Raw genomic sequence first — 27,863 nt, forward strand, 5'->3', positions numbered from 1 at the left:
TTTTTTTTTTTTTAGGACATAAAATGAAATGTGTTACTTGAAAACAGCTCCTAAGATTCACCATGGCACTTCATTAGTTTCTGGAAGTCCCTTATTTTCTTTACTAATCACTGATTTACTGTCCTCAAAGAAGTTTCTTGAGTCAACGTTGATATGGCTGGTTCCCAGTCTATCCCTAAAACCTTGGCAGAGTGCTTAGACACTGAGGTGTATCAGAAACTTTGGCAACGCTGTATTTTGTTGCTTCCATGGGCAGAAAGAAGAGTTGGAGGGAGAATGTGGGGAAGAAACTTACTGTTTGTTCTGCTACTAGGAGGATAAAGGGACGTTAGTGGAACCTTGTCTGTTTTCTCTTCCCCACCTGCCCACTTGTTATGGGTTGCTTACCTTGAGCAATCCTGATTGTTGTTCAAGGTGATCAAAATTGCTGACAGTACTATTTTTTTTTCTTTTAAACTTGTGAATGAAATGGATGGATCATTATGAATATACCTGTTGGACTTTCCTTTTACTTTATTCTTTCTGAATGTAGTTCATTTAAGCATTTACCCTCCATGACAGTGTATCTCCAGTTCCCTTTAATACAAATAATAGAAAGACTGACCGCTATGGGAAGTTCTTTGCTTACCAGACAAGAGCTGAAATGGCATCTAAATATATTAAAGATTAAACACTAAGAAGGAAGAAGAGAAGGTCATGCCAGCTTCACTGCAGCTAAAAGTGGGATGAGAGAGGCAATTGAATTGAGCAACGAGGCTGGTGAGGTATCTGGCGCACAGACTTTATGAGGAATGGGTGAGGGAATAGGGATTGTTCACTCTGAAGAAGAAGAGGCTCATGGGAGACCTCATCTCTCTGTACAGCTGCCTGGAAGGAGGTTGTGACCAGATGAGGATTGGCTTCTTCACCTATGTAACTAGCAATAGGACTAGAGGGAGTGGCCTCAAGTTGCACCAAGGGAAGTTCAGGTTGAATATTAGGAAAAGTTTTTTCCTGGCTGCTCAGGGAGGTGATTGAGTCACTGTCTCTGGCGGTGTTCAAGAAACGTTTAGATGTTTTGCTAAGGGGCATGGTTTAGTGAGGAAATACTTAGTGGTAGGTGGATGGTTGGCGTAGATGATCTTAGAGGCCTTCTCCAACCTTGGGGATTCTATGATCTACATAAAATGCAGATTGTTCCATGTTCATCAATGCTGCCTCTGCTCAGGACTGCTTCATTGCTGCCTGACATGGCACAGCAAGGAGATGCTCAGTGACAAGTGCTCCCTGCATTGCAGTGTGGTTGCATATTGCTTATCACAAGGTTATGTCTAGTGACGCTATAGTTACATAGTGTCTGTAACTATATGCTCATGTATTCATGTAGTATTGTTGGCTTTAGTATGTTCTGGAAGACCTTACATAGACAGTTCTCTGTTTTGATTTTTATTTAAAAGTCGTCTATGATCAGCATACATTAGAAGAAAGTTTCCCAACATTCTCCCAGATTTTAGGATTGTTCATTACCCTTTGTCAACTTAGCTGTTTTGAATTTACAAAATCTGTCTCTCTTCTGTGTTTTCAGTATTTAAGAGTATATTCCTTTTGTGTCTGGAAAATGAAAGGAAAAAATATGTATTTAAGATTACTGATGATCTGTAAGAACAGTTTTATTTGTCTTTAAACCCCCAGTTTTGTTTAAAACATTCACTCTGCTAGTTGTATCTCAGTGAGATATTAATTGTATAGCTCATCTTTCTTTTCATGAATATGCCCTTCCAGAGACTTAAGACACAATCGCTGCCGTTGTTTACATTCCTTATCTTAGTTATTTAATTAGAAAGATAAATAATGTTAGGTAAACGTTAAAGAATACTGGTAGACTAACTGAAGTCACTGTGGCTGTTTGGATGCTTTAAACTGAGCCTATGCTTCATTGCTTATCCAAGAGCAAAACCTTGGTACCAGAACCCACAGTTCGTAGTTCCTCTTGCTGTAAAACCCATCTCCCATGTTTTAGCACCGATGGGCTGAAATCTTTCTCCCTTTTAAGGTATTTGTACTGTTTGCTTTTCCTGAATTCAGGATCTATATTGTTGTCATTAGATAATTTTCTGTGATGACCTGTACTTTTACTTAGATGGCTGAGTTGTCAGTCACATGCATGCAGAAAGCACTCATTGCCTTTCTTCATCGGTAAAAATAAGTGCTTTGCGAATGACAGCTTGTTGGATGCTCCTTCGCGGCTGGCCATAATGTTACATCCCTTAACTTTCCTGTTAGCCTTTGGAAAGAGCAACTGCATTTATATAGTAAGGGCTTTACTTTATAAAAGTAAGGGCTTTGCAATCAAGAATAATAGAGTTTGGAGGATTAACTTACTGTAATTTCCACGAAAATAAGATTTTAAGAAAAAAAACTATTCTGTTTTCAGACAGGTGTCTCAAATGCAACAAAATAATACAGGAAACTGCTCTTAACAATTTCTTTGCTGTTGCTTTAAAACGGGCCGTTTCTAAGTTGTAGAATAGCATTTTATGCAAAACGTGGGAAGCACAATAGTAGCACCTTTCTTTTGTTAGAAAACCTTCAGTTTACTTGTTGCTTAAAGAAGGGCCGAAGCAGTTTCCGAGGCAATTAGGTAAGCAGGTACTTAACGCCTGATCAGTTACTGTGAAGTTACAATAGCAAGTGACAGTGACTGGTAATTCATATGTAATTCTTGGAGGCTAATTTCTTATGTAAATACCTCATTTATTGCAGTTCAACTAGGGGCTGGTAGCCCACACTGAAACTGCTTCTTCCTATCGGTGAGGAAAGGGAAGATGTATAAAAACTTAAATCTGAAGAAAATTCCAGGGCTTCTGGGTGTCAACAGTAGAGCAGATACATTTTCGGTTTCAAAATTAACGCTGAATTAACCTAAACAAAGTGATGTTGAGAATGTAAATATGCTACTTAGAAACAAAAACTAATGAATTTTCTTTCAAAGAAATGCAGATGATGTCTGTAAAAGCCATTTACTATTCTTTCTGTGACTGCTCTTGATATTTGCAAATCCCCAATCAGAATACAAATGCCTGTTCTTTATTTAAACAAAGCTGAGATCCTGTGGGAAGATTATTATTTTTTTTTTTTAACGGAGCAGCTCAGCTGTGTGCTCTTCTTTTTATGATTGCATGGTGATGAACAATTTCATAAAGAGAAGCTGATTTATTTCAGTGGCTCAGAGGTTTTGTCGTTGTCTTAGTCGTGTTAGGGTTGCTCAGCATAAAAAATTAGGTATTAACTCAGTTATAAATGAGTTATAAATCTCAGCCATGAGACGGAAATAGATTTTGCATGGTCAAAATCTTATACGCAGGCAACACAATTTATGTTTGTGCAGAGAGATCCTGTGTTGTCTTTCCTAATATGGAAACGCTTATCTCTAGTAGGTAATTACATATCAATGCATAATCAATGCAAAACAGAGGGGAGAAGAGGTTGGGGTCTCTGTGTTGCATGTTGGCTAGAAAAATGTACTTTCATAGTTCAAACGTAGCAGACAAAGTGGTTAATCCTTCCTTCATCTCCCTGTAGTCAATTACCTGTGTCCAAATAACTATTTCTTGCATGGAATTTTCTCAATTAGTTTAAAAAGCAGCTGAAGCTAAGTGATTTACAGTCCCAAAAATCAAGGGGAAGGATGGTAACGACGGGGTCTTGAGCAAATACCATCCCCGTTTCTTTGAAGGAAAATTCAAGACTTTACTGCACAGCAGCAGCTTTACATTCTCTGAATATTTCCTGCTTTAAGCGAACACCAGCTGTGCTGTATCTGGCCAAACTGCTAGCCTTCCCTCGCTGGTGCTGTGGCACCGGGTGAACCAGAGCCCCTGGAGGTGTGAGGCTCCCTGTGCTGCCCCCTATCGCTTCCTGTCTCTAAGGATGGCTTGTCCCTGCAGCAAGGGGAGCCGGGGGTCCTGCGTTCAATATCGGTGCTGTCAATCTGCTTCCCAGGAAAACGCGGTTGATGGAATTACCTGGATGTCCTGCTGCCCTCCTGTCAGGGGGATGGTAGCTGCTTTCAGCCACTTTGGGCTGAAATGTAGAGAGCTTAGTATCAGCAAGATCTGTAAAGTTCAGGAGCTTGTCAGGTGACATTGAAGCCCCCAAACTAGCGTCCCCTGGGGCAGAAAGGTAATTACACCTCTCCTTTCACACAGCCCAAACATTACGGAGGCATGTGCTGGCCAGCTGATCTACACATGCATACCTCTGATGCAGAGATGTCGCCAGAAAAAGATGCAGGAAGAGATTGCACAGGGTGGAAGAAGACTGTAGAAGGGATCTCAGAGAGCTTTGGATAGAGGAAGAGATGATACAGGGGCAAATGCATATTATTTGCAAGTTGTGCAGGAGTTTATGTAGAGTACTGGTGCAATGCTTCATCTCACTGGGGCACCCAAACCTTCAAGCATCCAGAAAAACTCAGATTTTCATGTATGATATGGAATCACCAAATGGCTTGGGTTGGAAGGGACCTCAAAGCCCACCCCATGCCATGGGCAGGGCTGCCACCCAGCAGCTCAGCTGCCCAGGGCCCTGTCCAACTTGGCCTTGAGCGCCTCCAGGGATGGGGCACCACAGCTTACATGGGCAGCTGTGCCAACGCCTCACCAACCTCTTAGTAAAGAATTTGCTCCTAACATCTGCTCTAAACCCTACTCTCTTTCAATTTAAAACTATTACCTTTTCTACTATCTCTGTATTCAGCCATCTGAATGCTGCATGTTGGAAAGCAAGTCCATAGTGAAATGTGTTGACAATCAGAATCCTGCTTTCTCTGGTGTCCCAGTATTGCCATTGCCAACAGTTCATTCAGTAGCCTCCTTCTAGACATTGCTTGTGCTTCTGGGCATTTCTTGAAAAAATAGTTCTTTGAAGAGACAGGTTTAAATCTGCCTTGAAATCTTATCGCATTTGCTGTTTCATAATCCTTATCTACAGATTTCCTGTTTGCCAACATTGTCAACAGTGGGTAATTTTTCTATTTTAAATCTAGATGTACAGTGGCATTTTCTAAGTATGTCAGATACTCAGATTGCACCGAATGCACAAAATATTTCAGATCTATTTTGAAAATTCTGTGCATAATACTCAAACGACATAAACATTTGAGTAAGAAGAATCTGCTCTGAATGTAAGGGAGTTTTCATTCACATATTTATCTGCAACTGTTTCTTCACAAATTACACTAAAAAGTCTAGATAATTCTTACCTGGCCACCTAGCGTTCCCTTTTATTAGGATTAATCCTAATGTTTTTAAGGAATACACCTTTAAAAGAGCTTTATTTATTTTAATCCAACTTCATCTAATGATAAAATAAGTTGTTTTTCTTTAAACAGGGAATTTCAATGTTTTTCCCCTAAAATGTAGGCTCCTTCTCATTGGTAAGCAATCATTACAATTCATTGATTTCTAAACGAATAAAAAAACTTCAGGCATTTAATTTTAATTTTAATTAATTGGTTGGAAGAAGGAATGTAAGAGGGCGAATCTGGACTAGCTCTTAGTTTGAATGAGCTGTTGCTTCAGCTGAGCTAATTGAATTACTGAAGAAAATATTCAGCGAAGAACTGGCTCAGCAGACTGTGGGTGTAGGCGCAGGACTGAGCGTGTATTGTACCACATTTTCAGCAAGTTGCTGCTTGCCAGGGAGTTCAACAGCTGACTATAGGCATTCCACTTCACACATGATCCTTGCCAGGTAAAGGTGTGAGATAAAAACAAACAAAAAGCAACATCAGGTTTCACTATCCTTGCTGAAGTTTTAAGCCGTGTGGGAGCATAGTACGTGAGAGTACAGCCAAGTTAATAATACTCAAGGTGGCTGTGGGTTAAGCTACGCATTGTTTCTTGATACTTATGATCTTTCTCTAGTGGTTTGGTTTTTGTTTCTCATTTCTCTACTAGCTATGGAGTGATTGAAAAATATTTTAAATCTAATTAATACCGATTAGTAGGTTAAGTGTTAGTAGGTATTTCAATAATTCCAAATTAAGTTTGACATGTTTTTAATGATAATGTGAAAACAGAACACGTTACGGTGATACTTTAGGTAGAAATATTGGTTCATACAGATACATGCATATGTTATTTATGCTACCATATTTCTGTGGTTGTAGCAAAAGAGAGGTAGTCAGTGGATGACTGTGTAATGTCTTTGGACATTAGAATCTTGATCTTAGTAAAAGTTGGTGATGCTTCCACTGACTTCTGCCTAGGGGAAATCAGGAAGAGTCCCATGTGATGGTATCCTTGCCCACAGAGGAAACCACATAACTGTTGCTTTCTCTCACACCTGTCACTATTGCATTTGATAGTGGAAATCACTAAAGAAAAAGGTTTTGTGTGATTGTGATCCTTCAGGTTCAGTACTGAACTTAATGGAAGAGTCCTTGAAAGTTGTTGGGAGCTTAATTAAGCTACAAAAATCTAACTTTGGAATTGGCTATCTTTTGAATAAAATATTGGTCCAGGTGGACTTTCGGAGGTCCCTAAATTGTTCTGCAATGTTGAAAACCGCAAAGCCATCTCATCTAGCCTTTTAAAAAATCCTAAGCATGGCTGCCTAGTAGGTGGCTGCCAAGCCCATCATGAGTCCTAAGCTCCCAAGGATGCTGCTGGGATGCTCAGCCACAGGATCTGGGCTGCTTTTTGGGGTGTCCCAGCCTGCCATTTACAAATTGCTCACTCCAGTTCCCCTTGCCCACATCACTGGCTTTACCCTTGTATTAACTAGCTGTACGAGAACCAGTGTTATGTTCACACTGCGTTTGCATATCTGTGTGCAGGAAAAACAAGCTGGAGACTTGAAGTCACACAGCACTCAACTGGAGATTTACAGAAAGCATATTGTACAGCTCTAAAAACATGTCCAGCTAAGAGATGTCTGAGTCAACTTCTATAAAAAAGTACTGAGGAGGAATGCTAAAAGCTTTCTGAAGAAACTCTGAGCTGACGTGATCAGTATGGAGTTGGAGAGCAGACAGGTTGATGAGAGCAAGCTTTTACTGAAGCAGTGAATTACCTCATTTTTTCCTTGCTGGAATTATTAGAATGCTTAATCTAGAGACAAGTTAGAATTTAATTTGAAAATATTATTCCTTTAATAGTCAGTATTAAACTTCCCTCATCATTTTTTTTATCATACCTTCATACTGCTTAGTGGTAATTTTATACCAGTGCCAGCTTGAGACAAGCTACAAAATCAAAACTGATTCCTCTGAACTTAAACTGTAAGCTAAGATTTTGTGAAGTAAAGAATAATTCTTTGGGGTGTTTTAGGAGCTACTTTGTGCTATAAAATTACAAGTTTTCCTTCTTGTTTTGAAAGCTTGTGGAAAGAGCAGCAGTTTCTGAACCATTTGATATCTTGTCTTTACAGTCTTCTCTTCCTGAATGTTCAGGATTTCTTTAAAATAGTCTGTTTACTGTCTTTGAACCCCTGAGCTAGTGGATCTGAGTTGAGTAGGTGCTGTATCATTTTTCCCTTGAACAATATATATTAAAAAAAAAAAAACCAGAAAAAAAAAACAGCATCAGATTGTGAAAAACCCCATTTGTTAATGGAACTGATAAAAAGAAATAATACTAATAAAAATCTTTTAAAGATTTATCACTTGTTTTGGTTTTATTTTATTTTTAGGTTTTTGTCAAGCAGGCAAGGATTTACGATTAGTATCACTGTGCACGGAGCAAATTGATATCCCAGCAGGCTTCCTGTTAGTAGGAGCCAAGTCTCCAAACCTTCCTGAGCACATTCTAGTCTGCGCAGTCGACAAGCGGTTTTTGCCAGATGATCATGGAAAAAATGCACTTTTAGGTAAGAGGTTTTTTTTTTTGCTTCGTACCATAACAATTCAGAGAAAAAGGTTGGTTCAGAATTATCTGAAGTCCTTTCAGCTGATGACCTTCTATTAGAAATATGTTGACAAGAGGCTTGTTTTTATTAAATGAAATCTATAGCTGAACCTGCCATGAAAGCTTATTTTGAAATAAGTCCCTGATTCCACAATTAACCACAGTTGAAGCTGGATGATTTCTGTGTGGGCTGAAAACAATTGTTTGCCTGGCAATGTGAACTCTCCAAGTACTTCTTTACTTCTGCTGATGCTTGCAGTGCTTTCATTAAAGAAGAAATATGCTCATGCAGCTGTAGATGATGAGCTATTTTTCTGTAGATTAACGGGCAAATTCTGCTCTTCTCTCCATCAGGGACATAATTTTCAATAGGAGCTCTGATGTCAATTTGGCTCTCAGAAACTAATACACAGATTTTGATAATACGTGTACATCACTGGTTACATTTATGAGCTTCTGTATTTTAATACAGGAATATTTCTTGGTCACTGAAGAAAGGCACCTGGATTTTCCTGCCTGGCTTACAATTGGTGCGCATTTTAACAGAATAGTAAAAGTGATGTAATGTATTTTGGACCTATATCCTGTTTTGAATTTACATTCTCACTTCTCACTGTACTGCCTAGCATGCATTCAGAAAGACTTTCAATGGAGAAGAAATGACAGTGAAGCATAAATACCCCTTCTTAACCACACGACTCAAATTCTGGTCCGTTCTAGCAATATTTTAATAACTATTGAAAGCACCTCCTCCTCGTACTTATGAGCTTTAGTATTACTTTTCCCTTAAGCCTATTTAATATTCTGTAAACCTTTGGACCTGTGGCAGAGATTCCACTGGGGAAAATTAGATGGGAGATACTATGTGATGTGTCCTTGCTGGGTGCAGTTGGGGAGGTGAGGTCATGGGGAATACCCTGGTGTTTATTGCTATAGGAACTGCTCCTCAGTGAGCAGGGAGAATGTGGAGAGTTGATCAGTACAAGCTATCTGATGTTCAGTCTGATCAGATGTGGTAGCACTAATCATTGTGAGTAAGCTCCCCATCTCACGCCCAGAGCTTTGTATCAATTATTTGTCTCTGATGTCATCGATAAAGAGCCTACTGACTCACAACTGTGTTCTGGCATTGCTGATGTTACATATTTAAATAATTCTGTGCCTGTGTAAGTGGTACACAGGAATTGACTGAGTAACCTTGTGAGATCCTGATGACTGTTTCTGAAAATTGTAGCCAATAGTTCCTATGGATTGCAAAGGAGAAGGGAAGAACCAATTCATTCCCAGGATAAACAAAATGAAGAAGTCTACTTCTTGGCATCTCTAGCAATGTGATGGTAAAATGTGATAATTAGGCACAATTAGGCTAAAGACAATAGCCAAATTAATTAGACTTCTATGGAAAATGCATTTTGTCAGACTGGCAGACCGAATATCTTTTCTTATAAAACTGTGAGTTTAATAGGGAAAGCATGGGAAACTATTTTCTGAGATGCCTAGCACTGTAGTAATTATAATGAAGGTGAAAAATTGCTTCTGTTGTAGATCTCGATCTGAGAAATGAAAAACAAAGCAAAACACAAAAACAAAAGTAAAGGATTTCTATGAGGTATTTATCAGCCCTGCTCTATTCTAAATCGTTATTGAAGTTCCGGAAAGAATATTAAGTATTTTTTCATTAAAGATTGAAAACAATTTGAAGATTAGTGGAGTGGCAAATAAGCCAAAGGATTCTAATTGTTCAGCGCTGGGTAATAAAGGAAGTGGATTTATTCAAGCAACAGGGATTTTAAGGCAGGCTTATTTTAGAATATCTCTATGCTTTGTTCTAGAAGATTCCAGACTGCTGCACTCTGTGTACAGTACTGTCCTTGATTTCCAGTGCCATTCACAGCTGTGTCAAAGGTCCTCAGTATATGGTATATACACTGAGCTGTATATGGTCCTCAATATAGACCCAGGCCCCCACACTCAGTGCAAAATTTCATCCCATTTTATGAAACCATGTCAGAAACATTGCAGAAAAGTAGCCTTCTGCCTGCCTTGCTCTTAAATATGTATGTTTTTTTTCGTTTGGTGAAAGCTTGTATAAGCTTATACAAGCCTTATCAGCCTTAAATGAGTGGTGTTAAGTCTTCGATATTAAAGATGCAAGGTCCACCTTTCTTGGAGAGTGCCTTGCATGAGGAATCTCAGAAAAAGTCACTAGATATTAGGTTAATTTTAGTCCCACAAAGTGTCTGTGCATATCATGGATTAGGCACTATTTTGAGAGAGGGAAGGAAGCAGTTGGATTGGAACCTGTGGTTTTTGAGGTAGAAATGTAGAACAGAAATGGGAGATCTTATGGAAATTTTCTTTCTTGGCATCATAGCTTCTCCCAACCTCACAGTTCTTTGCTCTGGATAGAGTTGAACAGTGGTAGTGGAATTTTGGCCTAAGTTAGTATGACCTGAAAATATGAAAGAGTTTCAGAAGGGTAAAGACTAAAATCTGCCTGTGTTTGGCTGCTGCTTGACACGTGTGGTGAGCAGTGCATTTGTGGTAACTATCTGGCTGATGGCATCTAGGCACTCTGAACTGGATGTGCAAGTAGGGTAAAGTGGTTTGTTCCTAGAAGCTGTCACATGCTGTTCAATCTGTGCGTACCTTCTGCTTCATTCATGCAGGATTTTCTGGGAATTGTATAGGCTGTGGAGAAAGAGGATTTCGGTACTTCACAGAGTTCTCTAATCATATCAACCTGAAATTAACCACTCAGCCAAAGAAGCAGAAGCACTTAAAGTACTACCTAGTAAGAAGTTCCCAAGGTGTACTGTCAAAGGGACCTCTTATTTGCTGGAAAGGTAATGAAGGTGCCCATTCACTTGGGGTTTTAATATTATATTAACGTGATGTTGAATGAAAAAATGAAAGTTACTGCTGGAAATGTATATGTTAAAAAGAAAGGAAAATGAATTTATTTTCTGATTGGAAGAAAAATTCTCTACGATTTCTTTGAAGTCTGGATTGTGCCAAAGAGATTTTTTGTATCTTCTTAGTAATCACACAAATAGAAATTGTCTTCTTCCATCTCCCAGTGCTTCCACTGGGAGTGCTAAATCTATCCTTAAGATATGCAGTCACCTAGGTAGAAGAAACAAGATTCCTCCATCTGTAATTCTTTCCCGTACCTAAAACAAGATGACTCACAGCAAGGGCTCTGTCACTGGCTTTACACTGATATTCATCTTAGCAGGTACAATTCAATCTGGCTAATGCCTGAGGATAGCCAGCACATCATTGTATTAGGAAAGCTCAGCTCACTGATTGCAAGGAAAGGAGATTATGCATGCTCGTGCCATCCGCTGGGTGTTTTATACATGGGCTTACCCTCTGCCTCTGCAGTATTGTAAACAAATGTGCTAAAGAGATGACATTTGCAACCCAAAGGCAAGGCAAGGGGGTCTGGTAATTATGGATGCAGGAGCTAGAGCTAGTCCGAAGTCTTGAGGAGAGAACAGTTTACCTACTCGTTGCCTGCTAAGCTGGTGTATATGCTGGCTGCCTATTTTCCTCAGCCATGTTGTCACTCAGTAATGACAGAGTTCAATCCGATGCCTGTTGTTCCAAGTGGATGAGGAGAGGAGAAACTCCACAGGAGGACTGACACACATCTGAAGAGTCACATCCTCATGTGAATGGCAACGGGACACCAGATGATTATCACTAAACTGTATGAGTAATTACAGTAATGTATCAGTTTGTGGTTCAAAGGGGTCCTGTCTTTGTTTTTCTTGATTACAAGTATAATTATCTACTACTTCAGAGTGGATGTGTTTTTCATCATCATTTTTCACAAGAACTACTGAAATTTAATTTGGTAGTCTCTTAAATACTGAATACTGAGAAAGAAACCCTTCTTGTACACAATTTTCCATGAATTATGGAGAGGTTTGTCCATGCAATACAGTACAGTCTAATGCACTACTTAGCAGATTGTTTTGTTGGAACATTTTGTGCAGCCTGGTGATGTTCATATGCAAGACCATTGACAACAATCACTTAATCTTCATTTGGTTAGAAAGTGTAATTTGCAGTCATGCATTTTGTTTTGTTGTATGTAGATTTTTTTTCATCGAAGGCAATAATTAGGCTACTGGTATTCTGAAATGCAAGGAATGGAATCCTTTCCCTGAACCCCCTGATGATCATGCTATTGGGGTTGGTGTATGTCTTGGTACATACCGTCAGGGCTAGCATGTGTGAAAAGCCATTTTAAACCTTGTTTTAATCACAGATGTGATGGTGTGGAAGAAGTAGGTGCAAGGCTAGCTTTTGGTTATGTGTTGACTGTATGTGTTTTCAGAACCTACAAAACTTTAGAAAATTGACCAAAAATTGACCTCCTGGGCATTATTTTGATGGTCTCTACCCCTGTATTGATACCATCCATCTAGACACCCTTCACCATTTATTTACGTTAAAGCTCTAATCAGAAAAGAAATGCTGTTGAGCATCCCAATCTCTTCAAACAAAACCTGGTTAGATCTCAGTTTAAAAAAACCAAACAGATTAATATGAGATTTTAAAAGTCATTTTCTCCTCCCTCAACTAAGTTTTCATCCAGACAGATGTTCCCAGGGATGGGATCTCCCTGAAGATTTTCTGGATGCATACAAACAATCTGAGTGTCAGCACAATTTTCCTTCTAAAGGGCAACATATGATGGTTTGTATAAAGATTGTGTCACATAGCATTTCCTGGGATATGTCCAATACCTTCAAATCTCTTGAAGGCTGAGAGTTGAGGGCTCTTGGCCATTTTGCAGCATCTGGTCTCTATTTGTCTGGCACTCTCAGTGGCCCCTGGGGAGGTTTTCTTAATTAGAAGACAAAGTTGACTAAACTGCTTGAGCTGTATTTTCGTTGAATGCTGCTGTTTGTTGTATGTGCTGTGTGTATGCTTTTAACATTTTGTCACCTTTCACCACGGTGTTGCTGAACTTTCTGGCTGGAAGGCAGACCTTGTTAATATGTACTGTAGCTGCTTCGTTTGCAGAATGTAGAAGCAGGCAATCATCTGCTGCTAGCCTCTCTGCTAAACCAAATTCTGCGGTGTCACCGTCCACGACCCCAGAGGGTGGATCAGCTAATGGATACAAATCAGGGTTCACTCAGACAGGTAGGAGCTGAAAGTGCTATAAAGATAACCATTGGGGTGGTAAGTTACCTCAGATATTGTTGGTTTAGAGATGCCATAAACAAGTGAGTATTTACTTTGAGCCATGTATAGATTACAGCTGGGAGGATACCTTTTGGAATTTGCTGTGGGAGAGATTAAGAGCCAGATGAGGTTGAAGACGGACTTGTTCTTCATAGGAGCAGTCAATGAAAAAGTATTAAATGGTGTTTTGTTTAATTTATTTTATTCTATTTCCCTGTATTTGCTTTGTTTTGTGAATCTCAAAATATTTGAATTATATATTTACAGCATTTATAGCAAGATCCTTACTTAGTGTATATAGACCAGGGTATTTGCCTAGAAATGGGAAAAAAATTCTCCTTTGGGGCTGAGCAGGACAGTTCTTATTTACTTATTTGCTTATTTATTTATTTTCACATGGGTAGAAGTAAAAATTAAAGCATTTCCTCTTAAAATACAGGCTTTTTTAACGTTATTTGAGCTCTATTATGAGTCTCATATGTGCTTTCCAGTTCTAAAATGCTATTAACGATAGACCTGACTGAGGAGAAGCAGTAAAAATCAAATGGACGTTGGCTGACAAAGGAGCAGCATCATAAATTATTTTTCAGAAATAGCTAAAGAGCTTCTCTTTGACTTTTGTTTTCTCATTGTTTCATTGCAGCTTTATCTGTGTTGTATGCTTTTATGTCTGTTTCTGCTATTTCTTGAAAAATTAAAGGCAGAAAAAAGCTTTCTGTTTGGTGGTTATAAGTGGCTGATATGTATGTGCCACAACAGAAATCCCTTTAATGGAGGATGAAATGCAGATGAGAAAACAAGCTTGTTCAAATAGAAAGAAAAGTAAAAATAAATAAATAATTTTTAAAAAAATTAAAAAAGCTATAAGTGCATAACAAACAAAAACTGAGCATAGGTCTTCTAATGGAACTGCAGTCACTAATCAATATGTTCAGAAAAATCCTTTCTCCAAGTGGTCAACCCTCCTTCTGTTTAGCAGGCTGTGTGCTTTAGGCTTTTATTAGAATGAAATGAGAGTATCATTCAAACACATCTGCATTTCACTGCATGATCCATTGGCTTCTAGAGACTGATGTGAGAACTGTGCAGATGCATGATAACCTGTTTATTTGAAATAACAAATGACACAATATTTAACGCAGTTTTGTCTTCTATTGTACCTGCCAAGTTAATAGATACACCTTTTATATACTGCTTTCTGCTTATCACTCACTGTGATTTTCAGTCTGCTTGGTTTTTATGTGTCATTGTTTGTACACTTAGGTCACAGTTGCCTCAGACCTTTTCATCTTGTTCTGGGTTATCTTCTAGTGAAGATAATGCCACATCCATACGTTTGAATTCCCAGTGACCAGGAGAAGGGGGAAGGGCACCTTTTTTCCTCTGGTGTGAATTCTGACATATGTTGCCCATAAAGGTCTGGCTGTTGCTCTCCTTGGATTGCATAGCTACTTGCACTTCAGGGTGGACGGCATGTTGCTCTAAAATGGGAGTACACATTAGCAGGTTGCTTTTTAAGATTGTTTGTAGTTTCTTGTCAACTCACCCATTTATCCCTTTGAACTTGTGTAAGTATTTCTGTCTTCTGCCTTTGTAAGGCATTAATTAAGTCTCCATCTCCTAGAAGACACCTGTAGGCAGGCAGTCGTGTCAGAAATTGTAATTTCATGATAGAAATTAGAGCGCAGTAGAATTTTGAAATATCCTAATTAAACTTGACAGTGTGGTATGGCTGTGACACTGTCCCTTGTTCAGAACAGCATGGGAAAATGCAGTTCTGGGTCAAATGAGCTGTATTTTAATTGGCATTACAAAAGTGGCTGAAACTTTGAACAGCATCAAGAACTCCGTTTAGGCAGACATGCAAGAGATAAAACTTCAATTCAGGTGTTTAAAGGATGGTAAACAAATAGAGACCAAGTTTTATAATAGAAAGATAAACTCATAAAAGGTAGTACTACAAGTCCTCCTTAGGTGTCAATGTGATGTTTATACATATACCAGCCACCTGATTTCACACATTAAAATGTCAAGAAATGTATTAGAATTCAGAGAGTGGGAGAAAACAAACAAAATAATAAAAAAAGAGAGACCAGTGTTATCTTGCAAAGCCTTTGAGCTAGCAGTCTGGTGGCCTTACGGCATTTGTCCTGTGAACATGGACAAGGCTTTCTGCTGGAGCAACCCTATTGGCTCTTGTTTTCTCCCCATCTCAGTTGCTTGTCTGGCAAAACAGACTCTCCTCCTCCCATCCTTCCTCACCAAATGGTGTGTCGCCTGGGGAGAAATGTGTTTGGCAGATCAAGTTGGTCTTTGCCTTCTGTTTTTTTTTTCCCCTGGCTGTTTTACTAGGACATCTGTAGGTGAACTTAGCCTATTTCTTGCAAACAACTTTCTGCACAGATGTTGAGATAATGTTCCTTCACCCTGGGAAGAAAAATTTGGATTTGCCAGTGTATCAGCTTCCCAATGTTGGATTTTTCTTTGAAATAAATTTCAGGCATGAAATGCCTAATGTTAGCATGCAGAGAGTTTCTGAACCTGTTATGATTTATATTTTTATACCGGGCAAACTTTAAATTTTTTTTCTTATGCAGATTTTTTTTTTTCTTTTAGATTTTTTTGTTAAGTGTTTCTTATGCAGGGTAACACTTTTCATAGCCTTATAGATAATAGGGGTATAAGCTGATCTCCAGAGGTTATGTATTTAATTTTTTTATATCCAAAGTCAGGCTCATCTTAGTCTGGCGAGGTCTGTAGCATGTTCTTGAAAGTCTCATGTGACAGAGATTCCAAAGCCTTTTAGGCAGCTTTTTCCAAGTGCCCATTCGCTGTGCTTGCTGGAGACAAGTCACACCAACTGTTTGCCTCAGCTTTCTCATCTGTAACACAGGATAAATATGTTTACTTGCCTATCTCACAGGTGTGTTTTAAGGAGCAGTTTTGAGAGCAGACTCCTTGTACACTAAAATTATTTTTCAGCTGGTATGTGAAGACTGAGTATTCTGAAAGAGATCTATCCTGGGTTTAGTATATTATTAGATTCTACAGAAATGCCTGGTAAATGTTTGTTACAACTCTTGTAAGATATCTTTAAATGATTTTTTTTTTTTAAGTGTAAAATAGTTTGTGTGCATTATTTGCAAAGGTGTATAGATAAATGTACATGCATGGTTGTGCTAATATAGTACAAAGCATAAATACTGATATATGTAGTTTTCAATTATTACTTAGTTAAACATCTTCTTTTCTCAGATTCTTCAGTGTTCAGTCCAGCAAAATCATCTTCTGCTATTAATTTAAGTGGACCTCAAGACCCATCTCGGAACAAGAACATTGTGAAACCTTTGGCTTTGTCAGTGCAGCTTGTAGGAAAGACATTTGCTTCAGGTAGCACTTTGCTTTTCAGGACAAATGAAAGCCAAGGGAATTATCTGCTCTGCGGCAAAGAAATAAGAAAATGATCGTAGAGATGGAAAAAGGGAAGGAGAAAGTTCACTAGTATTTTCTAGAGTCCTCACATTCTTTCAGTTCTCTGGACTGACATTATCCGTGGTCATTCCTGTCTCCAGACAGAGCCACACGTTGGCTTTCAGATTTGACATTCTGATAGAAATGCATATTATATCTCCCTTGAACTTGCTAAGACATCTAAAAGAGTGGAAAAGTCACCCCTTGATCTGTGATTCTTGCCACAATAACTGAGACCTGTGTGCCTTTTGTAGTGGGTATAGTTACTCCAGATGTATTTTGTGGAATACAGTCTCACTTAAAAGAGGTTTACTATATGTGCTGTTTAATTGATCATTTATGTACTGTACATTTAATAAGTTAGAAGTATCAACTGTGGCACCTCGACCCCTCATTTAGGTACTCTGTTGTGGTATTCTGATCATTTATTAATTTATCTAGTTAGCCCTTTAAACGATCAAAATTATCACAAATAATATAGGGAAATATATTTTTTCCTTATTCAAGTTTATGTTTACTTGGTTTATATATGTGTGAGCATTATGTTTTGTACATAATGCTTTATTTTTGCTATTTTATGTACATACTACTGTATTGCTCCTCGGCGATACACTGCATTGAAGAAATCATTAACACAGTTTTGTATAAAATACCAGCAAATCCTGTATTTAAATATTCCAGTATATTATATCTTCAGTATACTAGTACTTTTCCTCTCTTTACTTGAGTAAGAGAATTCATCACGCAGGGGGAATTACTCCCCACCCTTTTCTACTTACTTTTGTAATTAAGCCACATCCACCAGATCTGTTCATACTGGATCATTGACATGGGAGTACAAATGGGGAGCTCGCAGTGGGCAAGTGCTGTTACTCCGATTTTGAGAGGCATGGTTTGCCTCAATAATGCTTAGGACATGCTGCACAGAAAACTCTTACATCTCCCATGCTAAGGCTTCAGATGAGAGTCCTGTAGTGACTTAATGAGTATGGCATGTGGATAATTGGGAGAAAAATAAGTAGATGAACCAGTGAGACATAGAAACCTTTATGAACTGAATTTAAGATGAGCACTTTTTAAAATTCTGGCTGTCTGAAAAACATTTCACAAGATTACCGGTGGTTTTTTTTTTGTGTGTGTAATCTTTTTATTCTGGCAAGGTTATTTTGGACTTTTTCTTCATACAATTTTTTCTGCCTAGAAATGCAGATGTCTTGTTTCAACGTTAAGATCTTGAAGCCTGTGTCCAAATTATCCTCTGCTAAGTACTCTTCATGCTTTCAGTCAGGCATCTCGCCATATTCTTTTGTGTGTGCATGCCGCTGTATTGTTTTGTTTGTTTGTTTTCAAGATTGTCTCAAGCCACACACTCTGTATTTTATTATACTCAGCTCCTCTTTCACTGCATGCCACTGATGGTGCTAATGGAAACACTAATGGAGGAAGAAATAATGTATTGAATTCTACAGTCTCTCGGCCAATGCCTCACTCAACCTCTCCTAGCCCTGCCTGTGCAGCTGGAGACCAAGGTAAAGAAAACTCTGCTCTATGTTGTTTTTTTTTCTTTTAAGCTGCAATGTCTGTTGGACCTGAAATTCAGGATTTGGGTTTTCTTCCCATCATACTGTTTCTGCAGTTCAGTCTTTACATATCCATTTGTTTTCTGATGATGAACGCACTGTAGTTTTTAACAGAGATGGCAGGGTTTCTCACATCGTAGTCTGGCTTTGTGTAAGTCTAGGTGTAAACCTGAGGAGCTCTGTAGTGTGATGAAACAGCTCAACCCTATTGCGAAATGGAAATGTAGGCTGGAGTCAGGTCATTCAAAAATGGAATTTGGAATTAGTTTTTGCTTTTCTTCACAGCCTCAGTGTCCAATTCTGGACCACCGAAGAAACGTCATCGGGGATGGTCTCCTGGATCCCCAGTACCTCCTCCTGGTTTAGTGGTACCTGTTCCTACAGTTCGACCGTCAACTAGAACAGGTAAAACTTGAATGATACAGAGATTTCATTTGCAAAAAGCTATATTCAGGCAGACCAGCAGCCCTGTACTGCTTCACTTAAGATTTGCACAGAAAATATCACTGAGCTTGCTGTTAGTAATTAAAGACATTGTGGAGAGTTTTTCAGATGTCCAAGAAAAACACACAATTATTTGGTTTTCGTTTCTGTAATCAAAGATGGGAAAGCAAAATTCTTGATCCTTCATGAGGAAGAAAAAAGGAAGATGAGAGTTACAAGGATCTAATGTTACCTAACTTCCCCAAATGTAACTCAGTTCTTCTGAAATTGTGCAGCTGTATGAATATCTGAACATATTTGAAGGCTTTCCATTAGCCTTCTGCTTGAATATGATGTCTCCATCTTGTGTGTCATTCTGCTGAAACAGCACGCTTGGTTCTCGTACAGGAAGGATGTATTTGTGGAATTTTGGCCTGACACAGGATGCTGATATTCCCATTTTGGGTTAGAAGGAGAAGTCTGTGAGACCAAAAGGCCTATGTGTGGAAAAGCTCTAGGAGGGACATATCACAATATGAAACAGGATTAAGTATATGCATGTGTGAGTCATTATTAATACACATCAGTACTACTTCACACATGACAACTAATAAAATTGTTTACTGTTTAAGGACTTTGGAGTTGCGGGAGTCAGAATAGTTTGTAAAGGGGAATATGCAATTACTGATCTTTCTGTAGAATGGGAGAATAAACACATAAGGAAAGGAAAAAAGCACAAAACATTTGTTGTCATGTACAACCTATTTTTAATTCTTCTTTGAAAGATTTGGTTGACAGATATCTTGGAATTTATTTTCAAACGTATTTATCATGGGAAGAAGGGTTACATATAGAAAGGGCCATTTGAGTAGTTCTGCCTACTTGACCGCCAGTCAGTCACAGCTGTTTCCACAGCTGAAGCATATGCATGCATACATTCATTTATGCTGCCTGTGGTGTTTTTCTGCAGATAGCATTGTTTGAAAAATCTGTTACAAACAACCAAAAGAAGCCTGAGAAACTTCTGAAGCAGGCCTCACACTGAAAGCTGATAACACATGACAGAATCTTGCACTTTGCTTCTTTTTACATTTGACAGCTACTTTTGCACCTTCTTGCATGAATAGCTGCTTAAGGATATCTTTGAGATTTTGACTTCTATTTTCTTGTCTACATATATTCTAGGTCCTAAGTCAGACCAGTTGCTTCCCTTTTACTGAAAGATATTACTGAGATGGCCTCTGCCTTAGAGATGGCCTCTTGGCTTAGTACTTGGCTTTGTTTGCAGATGCATATTCAAACCTGTGCTTTCCTCCCTCATTCTCACCAACAATACTGTGGCCAGAAAAGTTTTATTTTAGGGGTGGGGCTACAGAAGGGTATAGTTTCTTAATTTAAATTACTTAAAGATATAGCAGGAAATGCAGAGGCCTTTTGAATTTTATTACAGTTTGTGATCTGCAGTTATTTTTTTTATTTGTTCATATGGCCAAATCACAGTATGAGCCTTTTAGTAATGGAAGCTTCTCTTTTCTTTATTTTATAGAGCCTCTTTTGTCAGTCCCAGTTCCTCAATCCATGTTAACTGGAATTTTACAGCCTCAACCCATCCCAGCAGGGGAGACTGTAATTGTTCCTGAAAACCTGCTGAATAACTCGGGAGTCAGACCAGTGATTCTGATAGGTAAGTTTTACCCTGTGGAGTCAAATGCTGCATTTTGAACAAATGCATGTTCCCCTACGAGAAAACTGTTGCTTTCTTTTTTAGTTTCTTTTTGTTGCTTTTTGCATCTAGTACAGTATGTAGTCTTTCTACCATGGATGATTTGCTTTAGTTGCTCAACACTTCAGATTTGAAGTTAGATTTCTGAGAGAACCTGATTTGCAAACAGGTCCTGACCTCTGGCCAAGCTGAAATTTTGTACAAGTGACAATTTTGTAAAATCCAAGAATAGAAATATTTCCATATAATGGAAACAGCTTTCCGGTGTAAACAACTTACAAAACAAGAACGTATTTCCTGCAGCATTTATAGTTCAGATCTCAAAGCCCAAGAATTCCACACGAAAACCAGAAAATTGATTTGATCTGACTAATCCAAAGTGAATTGTACTTTTTGTCTTTTATAGTCTATAATTACTGTAGGCAACTGAGACAACAGATCAGACTTTTAAAATTGTTTAGCTATATGAGTACAAGGTTATCCCTTAGAAAGACATTGCTTTTACTGCAGAATGTGACTCATAATGTGAATATATTCTTCTCAAGCTGAACAATATAAGCATAAAATATAACAGAGATAAATTGGCCAGGTCTGTGAAAATTGTGAGGACAGATTTTATTTTTAATTCTTCAAATCTCTTTCCAGTCCAGCACAGTACAGATCTTTATATAAAGTAACTTCAGTGTTAAAAGAAAATGCCTGTCTGTATAATCCATGGGATAGTTTGTCATTCATGAAGAAGTGGAGAAGTTCTCAGAGTCCTCACCTGAACACATAATCTTAATACGCATAATTTCAAAGAATTAACAGGTCTATCTACACCACTAAAACTATCCAGGTTAGGGTTACACTTCTTTTGGTTTGTCTTGTTTTCTAGAAGTATATTTTAAAGCTCTAGTGTAGCGCTTTAATGTTTTCAGAGAAACATTTCGTTATTAAAGATGAGGTTGTCTACAGTTATCAGATTAAGTGCAAATTGAATGCAGCCCTTAGGCTCTTGGAGAGCTGCCAATGGAGTCCTCAGCTAGGCTACATGTTAGTGTCCCTGAGAAACAGAGTCCTATTAATAGAACAGAACCAGATGTACCCAAATGGATGGGTTTGGCAATATCTGTGCAGAAATTTTTTTGAAAGGAAAACATTGTCAAGGAAAAGAATAGAGCCTATTCTCCTCTGCTTTACCTGACAGAACACCATGTTTATTTGTTGATACTTTTTAAACTGTTTATGAAAACAGAAAAAAAACATGGAAGAAAAGGGAAACTAATCAAGACGGTATGGCAGCAGCTGAATCAATTCTGCTGATACTGATGCTGCTTTTGTAACATTAAGATCAATATTCTTTTGCGTCCATTGATTTTTGGGTTTCTGCACACTGTATTATGGAGAATGTGTAAAAGGTCAGGGTAAGACCCAAGCAAATAATATTCTCATTTGTATTTGAATAAAAATAATTATCCTAATATGCCATTGCCCATAGTTTCTGCAAATCTGTGTGATCATTCATTGTTAAAAAAAAAAAAAAAAAGTTAAAGGAACAGTGGCCTATCTCATTTATTTTGTTAGTAATTATAATGTCAAGAACAGTCACGGATGCAGCATATGTGGCAAGGTAACATGTAGGAAAAATTTGGAAATGTATACATTGTACATGATTTCATGTAGTGACATATCTTGTGAATTTCTGGTTTTTGTTTTGTTTCTTTTATGAAAGGTTATGGCACTTTACCTTATTTCTATGGCAATGTTGGTGATATTGTTGTAAGTCCCTTGCTGGTGAATTGCTACAAGATTCCACAGCTGGAAAACAAGGATTTGGAGCTCCTGGGTTTGACCAGCAGTCAGCTGCTAAGCGTGGAGAACATGATACTTTTAACTATTCAGTATCTTGTCCAACTAGGTAAGCAGTGTGTCATAAGTACTTCAGTTGTTATTTTTTACTGCCCTTTTTCTCGTCACTCTCTCTATTATGTCTGCTTCAATTTTCTGACTATTTTTCTGTGCCTGGAAGAGGTAGGTGGCTCCATCTAGTGTGTGTGTGTGTATTCCTTACTTTGAATATCAGGTTGAATAAGAGAATTTTAGGGCTGATACTGCTTCTGCTCTCCATATGGGGATTGACCAGGTCACCTTTGTGAAAACTGATCCTCCTTTGCAATGCAGATAACTCATTTGCTTAGGATATCAAACCATCAGTTACCACAGCTCTTTCTAAAGACACTTGGTCTGTTTTATTTAGTTTTGTAACAAATGCTAGCAGATGTGTGATGGTCATCATTGTTTTGGTGACAGCACCGTTTACATGAAAAGCACATTTGTTATTCAGATGAAGGCAAGTTGTTCAAAGAATATCTCATTCATGTAAATGTATTTGAAATGGATCCTTTGCAAATTTGAAAGCAAAGGAGGTTTTATTTCTCTTATCACGGGTCCAGACATTTTTCCCTGCCTTAGATAAAAATATAGTAGTGTCAGCAGTAAGGTTTTAGAAGTCAAAGAGATGATGCAGGACATCCTTAGGAAGCTTCTCACAGCAGTTTTTGCCTTAACTTCTGTATTTGAAAAGATGCTATTTATCATAGAGGAGTGTGAAGTGACTTTAGTGAAGATCACACTCCTTTTCCTGTACTAGATTCCTGTTAAAGCATCTGTAATACATGATGGTGTGAAATGTGCAGACATTTCAAAAGGAGTGCAACTGGTGATAACCCTGTAATTTGGGAAATAAATGTGCTCTGTGTCAGTTTAACCCGTGTGTTCTTATGCTCTGCTGTTCTCTGTTGATGCAGTACTGTTACAGACAGGAAGAATGCTATCTTCTGTGTTGTAATGCCCTAAGTGACCTGTTTGCTTTATTTATCATTCTCTGCTGAGAAATACCCTTAATAGCCCATTGTATGCCAGGCTGGAACAGACAAAGCGTTTCTTTTTCTTTAAAGGGTAAATGTATTTTTCTTGCTGTTCTTTGACTGGGCTTATATTTGTTATTTGAGGTTTTTTAACCTCAATGGAAGGTTTGTAGAGTTTTCATTTTAAAAGCAGCTGATTCGCACAGTTTTGGATTGGTAGAGGCAGCTTGCAGACTTCCTTCAGAGGGACATGTAGCCAGCTGATACAGCACTTCTGATTAGAAATATTTTTTTATTGAAGCCTATGGAATCAGTGAGCTTTATTCCATAAGTAAATCCTGCCTTAGGAGGTGTTTTGTCTGTCCTTGCTGCAGGCTGGAGCTGAGCTCAGCTATGTCTAGTAAGCAGTATGCCTTCCTAATAAAGAAATTCTTTTGTTAGCAGGTGTTGGGTTGGCTAGGTGCACAAAGCTGAGCTGTTTTCTACTGGGCCTTATGTGGAGATGGGCATTGGCACTGTGAGATGAAAGAACCTAATGAGGGGGAAGTTGGAAACGTTCTGAAGAGTGTGGGGATCAAAACGTGGCACTGGTTTTGATCCTGCTCCAAACTGAAAACTGTTGGAGTCCTGACTGTTACACTGAACTGTAGACTTCATCCAATCTGTAAAATCAAAGGAGATTAAAGATGATTGGAGGGCAACCATGTCCCAAGTTTTTGATGAGGAGAAAAGACAAATTTCGTACATAAATAGTTCATTCATGTGAACCTCTTTCTTGAGAAAGGTCTAAGAAGCTATTATGTCTTCTGGAGTGTATTACAAAAGCATATGATAAGGGCAAAGATCAAAAGACAGAAGAATGACATATCCTGAGCCTTGCCTAATTTTTTCATATCTCATTGATCATGTAAAATATCTGTGCATAAAACTGCATAGGAGTGCAGATCATATGTATATTATTTATAAAAGTTCTCCTTTTTGGTAATATATATATATTGCCAAAACTATATACATAGGGCTGTGTGTGTGTGAGAGAGAGAATTTGTTTCAGACTCCCTGTGAGACCATGGCAGCATTATTAATAGTAATAAAATGCTGTTAAATTTTCTGCAACCAAGTGAATGATCTCACAAGCAGTGTTACAAATTAGCGTAAAGCACATCTCTAATACTTTAATTTTGAATCTACTATGAAGGCAATTCACAGTTAAAGCTGTGATTGTAAGCCGTAATGTTGCTGCAAATAAATTCTGCTGACTGATGAAGGAATGACATAAAAATGATGAGGAAATGTGTTCGATTTTGGTGATGTTTATTGTCTGTTTACTTTACTTCATCATATGCGACCCTAAGGTCTCTATTTTGAATTTTCAGCTGGAGATTTCTGGACTATCTGTTAACTACCAATCTAGATTCATAAAATCCTTCCTTCTCAGTTGAATCACTTTGACTGTGTTCTTGCTCAGGGCAAGAACAAGCCTCTGTATTCTGTGAAAGGGATATGCAGACACCCACACCTCATGAGGTTATCCTAGCAATGCCCCCAGCCTTAGATGGCTGGAGGACTATCTGGGGTACACAGTGAAGTGTGTGTTCCCAGAACTGGATGGCACTGAACTTAAAGAAGATGCTTTTGAAAACATAACTACTGTAATGTCTTTCCCAGATGTGAATTGTGTATGTGAATTGTATATTCCTTAGCAGTTTCATTTTCAAAAGTCAAGATGATCCTTTGGGAACTCGCTTCTGTAGAGAGGCTTTCAATGTTTCCGTTTACTTTAGAACATTTTTTTTTGTTATGGCTGATACGTTGTAGATGGAGTTTTTTCTGCAGAAAGCTGTTTATTTGTCTATCAACTAACATTTACTTTTGCTACTTGGAAATTTTCAGAGGTGCTTCCTTAGGAAGGAAAATACTTTTTCCAAAAAAAGAGAATTATAATGAGAGAGATATGTCCGTCTGTGCTCTGTAGGCCATAGTGTCCATGTGTTAAATGATGTGTTAAAAAGTTCATCAGAACTTTTTAGTTTGCAGAAAAAAATGAAGACAAGTTTGAATTCAGAAGTCTGTAACTTTTACCACGCTATGGTAGGTAATTGGTTGGTGACATTCTCCATATTTACTTCTCAAAAAGGCGAAGTGACAACAGACAGCAGCGTTTACATATCATGTATTTGTGTTATTCATCCACTCCCTGCCCTTCTTTTGTCACAACCTTAGTTTTCTTTTTTCACTACCCAATTTGTTTCTTGTATTTGGCCCTGAGAGAAAACATACAAACAAAAAAATAGCATTTCACGTGTTGCTGGTATTTATGCCCCCCTTTTTGTCACAGAAAAGCAAACTGCTAAGGTGTAAAGCTCTGTCTCTTTTGCACAGACATGGGACGTAGGCAATTTAAAGTATGGTTACTTTTTGCTCTGCATTCATGAATATTTGTAATCTCTTCCTGGGTGTCTCTGGCTGTAAAATAATCTTAGTGAGCAAAATGTTATTTAAAGCTGAGTGATTGATACTGAGATAGGATGACTTCTGTTTTCCCATTGAAGTTTGCAATATAATTTACAAGCTCTGAGGAATGTAGATGTAAAGTTGTATGTACATATGCTGCTTAAATTTACGAGCTTGAAAATTTGCTATATTAAATTATAAAAGAAGAGGTTAAGCATATTCATTTGCATCCAAGTTTAGTTTACTGGTATGAAAAATGAGGAAAACCGACATGAAGACTAGTGACAGGTTTTGTCATACTGCATGGCCGTGATTAGACTGCAAGGATTTGCATTTTCTGCTGTAAAGACATATAGAGGGAATGTGATTAATCCTTCTGTTTCAGGCACTTGCTTCCCCTCCCCCTTGTTTGGGCCACCATTTTCTGAGGGTAGAAAAGCTAGGAATAAAATGGAATACCTTGTTGACAGAATAAAATAAAGGGACGGTGGGAAAGTACAGAGGGAGAGGGAGGATTCTAATATGAGAAAGCAAGAATATGTCATGCAGGTTGATATCCACTGAGTAGAGAGTGGGTTTTTACATTTAAAAATACTGTGAGGGAACTTCTCGTGTTGAGACAGACAAGAGTTTATTTCTGGTTCGTTAACATTTTGACATGAGGTACTGTTCTTCTATTTGTTTTTGATGTAGGTCCTGACCAGATACCCCTGAGGGAAGAATTTGAGCAGATCATGCTGAAAGCTATGCAGGAGTTCACTCTGAGGGAGCGATCCTTGCAGATGAGTGCACAGTGCATCTCTGTGTCACCAGCTCAACTCCCCTGGCTCGCTAGGTTAATTGCCAGCGTGTCTCGGGACCTCGTGCACGTGGTGGTTACCCAGAACTCTTTGGCAGAGGGCATCTCAGAGACATTGAGGACTCTCAATGAAATGAAACATCAGCAAAAGCTACCAGATTACGTAGTTGCCATTTGTGCATCAAAGATGAGAGGAAATGAATTCTGCGTGGTAGTCCTGGGTGAGTGCAGTTGCAGTACACTGAATGCATTTTCTCAAGACATTGTTGCAGCTTTCAAATACGTTTTGTTCTTTTTATTCTCCTTGTGTAGTTATACTGCAATGTGACAGTTCACTGTTCCTCCATCAAGACTTGGTGCACTGGTGTCCATAGGAACCTAGAAAAACTACTGTACGATAGTGGTTACTACTCCTTGAGAGGCCTGGAACTTTATTATTTTTGAGGCAACCTTACAAAATATCTTGGAGTGACCCAGTGGCAAATTAGTCTTTCTTTCTCTCTTTCATGTAACAGCTGTGCCATCTTACATGGTAGTATTGGATTGACCACAGTTTTCTGCAGGTCACTGTAAAACATGATATTATTTTACCCTTATTTTACCCTTTTTACCATGTTGATTTTTAGATTCCTCATTTGTGATTGGCTCTGACATCTGTGTGTGCATGTGTGTGTCTGGCTTGGAGTGAATTTTGACTTTCTTCTCTCCTTAGTAAGCTGGTAAATTAATAATGTCATTTTCTTTTTTTAAATTTCCCACATTAAGGATAATTATTTTTTCATTTTTAGCCAAAATCTTCCATTCCATCCAAGGTACAAACATTTATTTTGCATATTACTTATTACCCAAGGTGCAAACTTATGGGCAACAGCTGGCAAAAGGATATACTATATGTATATCCAATAGTTCTGTCACTGTCACAATTCTTTTGAGACTGGTCTCCCAGTCAGTGGAGATCCATCACTGAAGGTCAACGTGCCTCTTAACTCTAGAACAAAAATATTGTGTTGATGGTGCACTGTATTATAGAGGAATCTTACTTTTTTTCCAGGTCAGTATCAGTCTAGAGCACTTGCAGAAAGCATGCTTACCAGCAGTGAGTTTTTGAAAGAGATCAGTTATGAACTCATCACGGGGAAAGTTAGTTTCCTGGCATCACACTTCAAAAATACTTCTCTAGGTGAGTGATCATAAGAAATAGAAGTTCCATTGAAGGCAATGATCGTGTAATTTCTTTAGGGTTGATATTCAGCAGCTAATGCATGCATGCACGAAGATAGCTCTCCCTTCTCCATTGAGAGGCATTACTTTTTTCTCTTCGCTGAATGAGTGTAAAGAAGTGCTCATCTTATCCTTCATCTGTGTAGTGACAATTACTCATCCTTTGACAAAATGTTTTTAACACTGTTGATACTGCTAAATGTGGTAGGTATGAGTGCTCTTGTTTGTGTTTTTAGCATTGGCTTGAGGCTG

General features: G+C 38.3%; 1 protein-coding gene across 17 annotated transcripts in view; it reads left to right on the top strand.

Moving 5' to 3' along the window:
• Window positions 1–27,863, top strand: part of GREB1L (GREB1 like retinoic acid receptor coactivator) — a 127,156-nt gene that overhangs the window by 69,581 nt on the left and 29,712 nt on the right. For 14 of the 17 annotated variants that reach the window (XM_042869718.1, XM_042869732.1, XM_042869720.1 and 11 more), the window contains 10 exons: window positions 7,675–7,851; window positions 10,559–10,735; window positions 12,915–13,052; window positions 16,350–16,484; window positions 17,957–18,094; window positions 18,431–18,550; window positions 20,115–20,252; window positions 22,006–22,191; window positions 26,285–26,611; window positions 27,442–27,570. In XM_042869718.1, coding sequence (XP_042725652.1) covers window positions 7,675–7,851; window positions 10,559–10,735; window positions 12,915–13,052; window positions 16,350–16,484; window positions 17,957–18,094; window positions 18,431–18,550; window positions 20,115–20,252; window positions 22,006–22,191; window positions 26,285–26,611; window positions 27,442–27,570 — 1,665 coding nt within the window. The remainder of the gene's footprint in view (window positions 1–7,674; window positions 7,852–10,558; window positions 10,736–12,914; window positions 13,053–16,349; window positions 16,485–17,956; window positions 18,095–18,430; window positions 18,551–20,114; window positions 20,253–22,005; window positions 22,192–26,284; window positions 26,612–27,441; window positions 27,571–27,863) is intronic. The other 3 variants (XM_042869733.1, XM_042869734.1, XM_042869735.1) reach the window with 2 other exon arrangements.

The sequence above is a fragment of the Lagopus leucura genome, unplaced genomic scaffold (genome assembly GCF_019238085.1).
Source record: "Lagopus leucura isolate 7727_CA_CO unplaced genomic scaffold, USGS_WTPT01 Super-Scaffold_100002, whole genome shotgun sequence".
Lineage (NCBI taxonomy): Eukaryota > Metazoa > Chordata > Aves > Galliformes > Phasianidae > Lagopus > Lagopus leucura.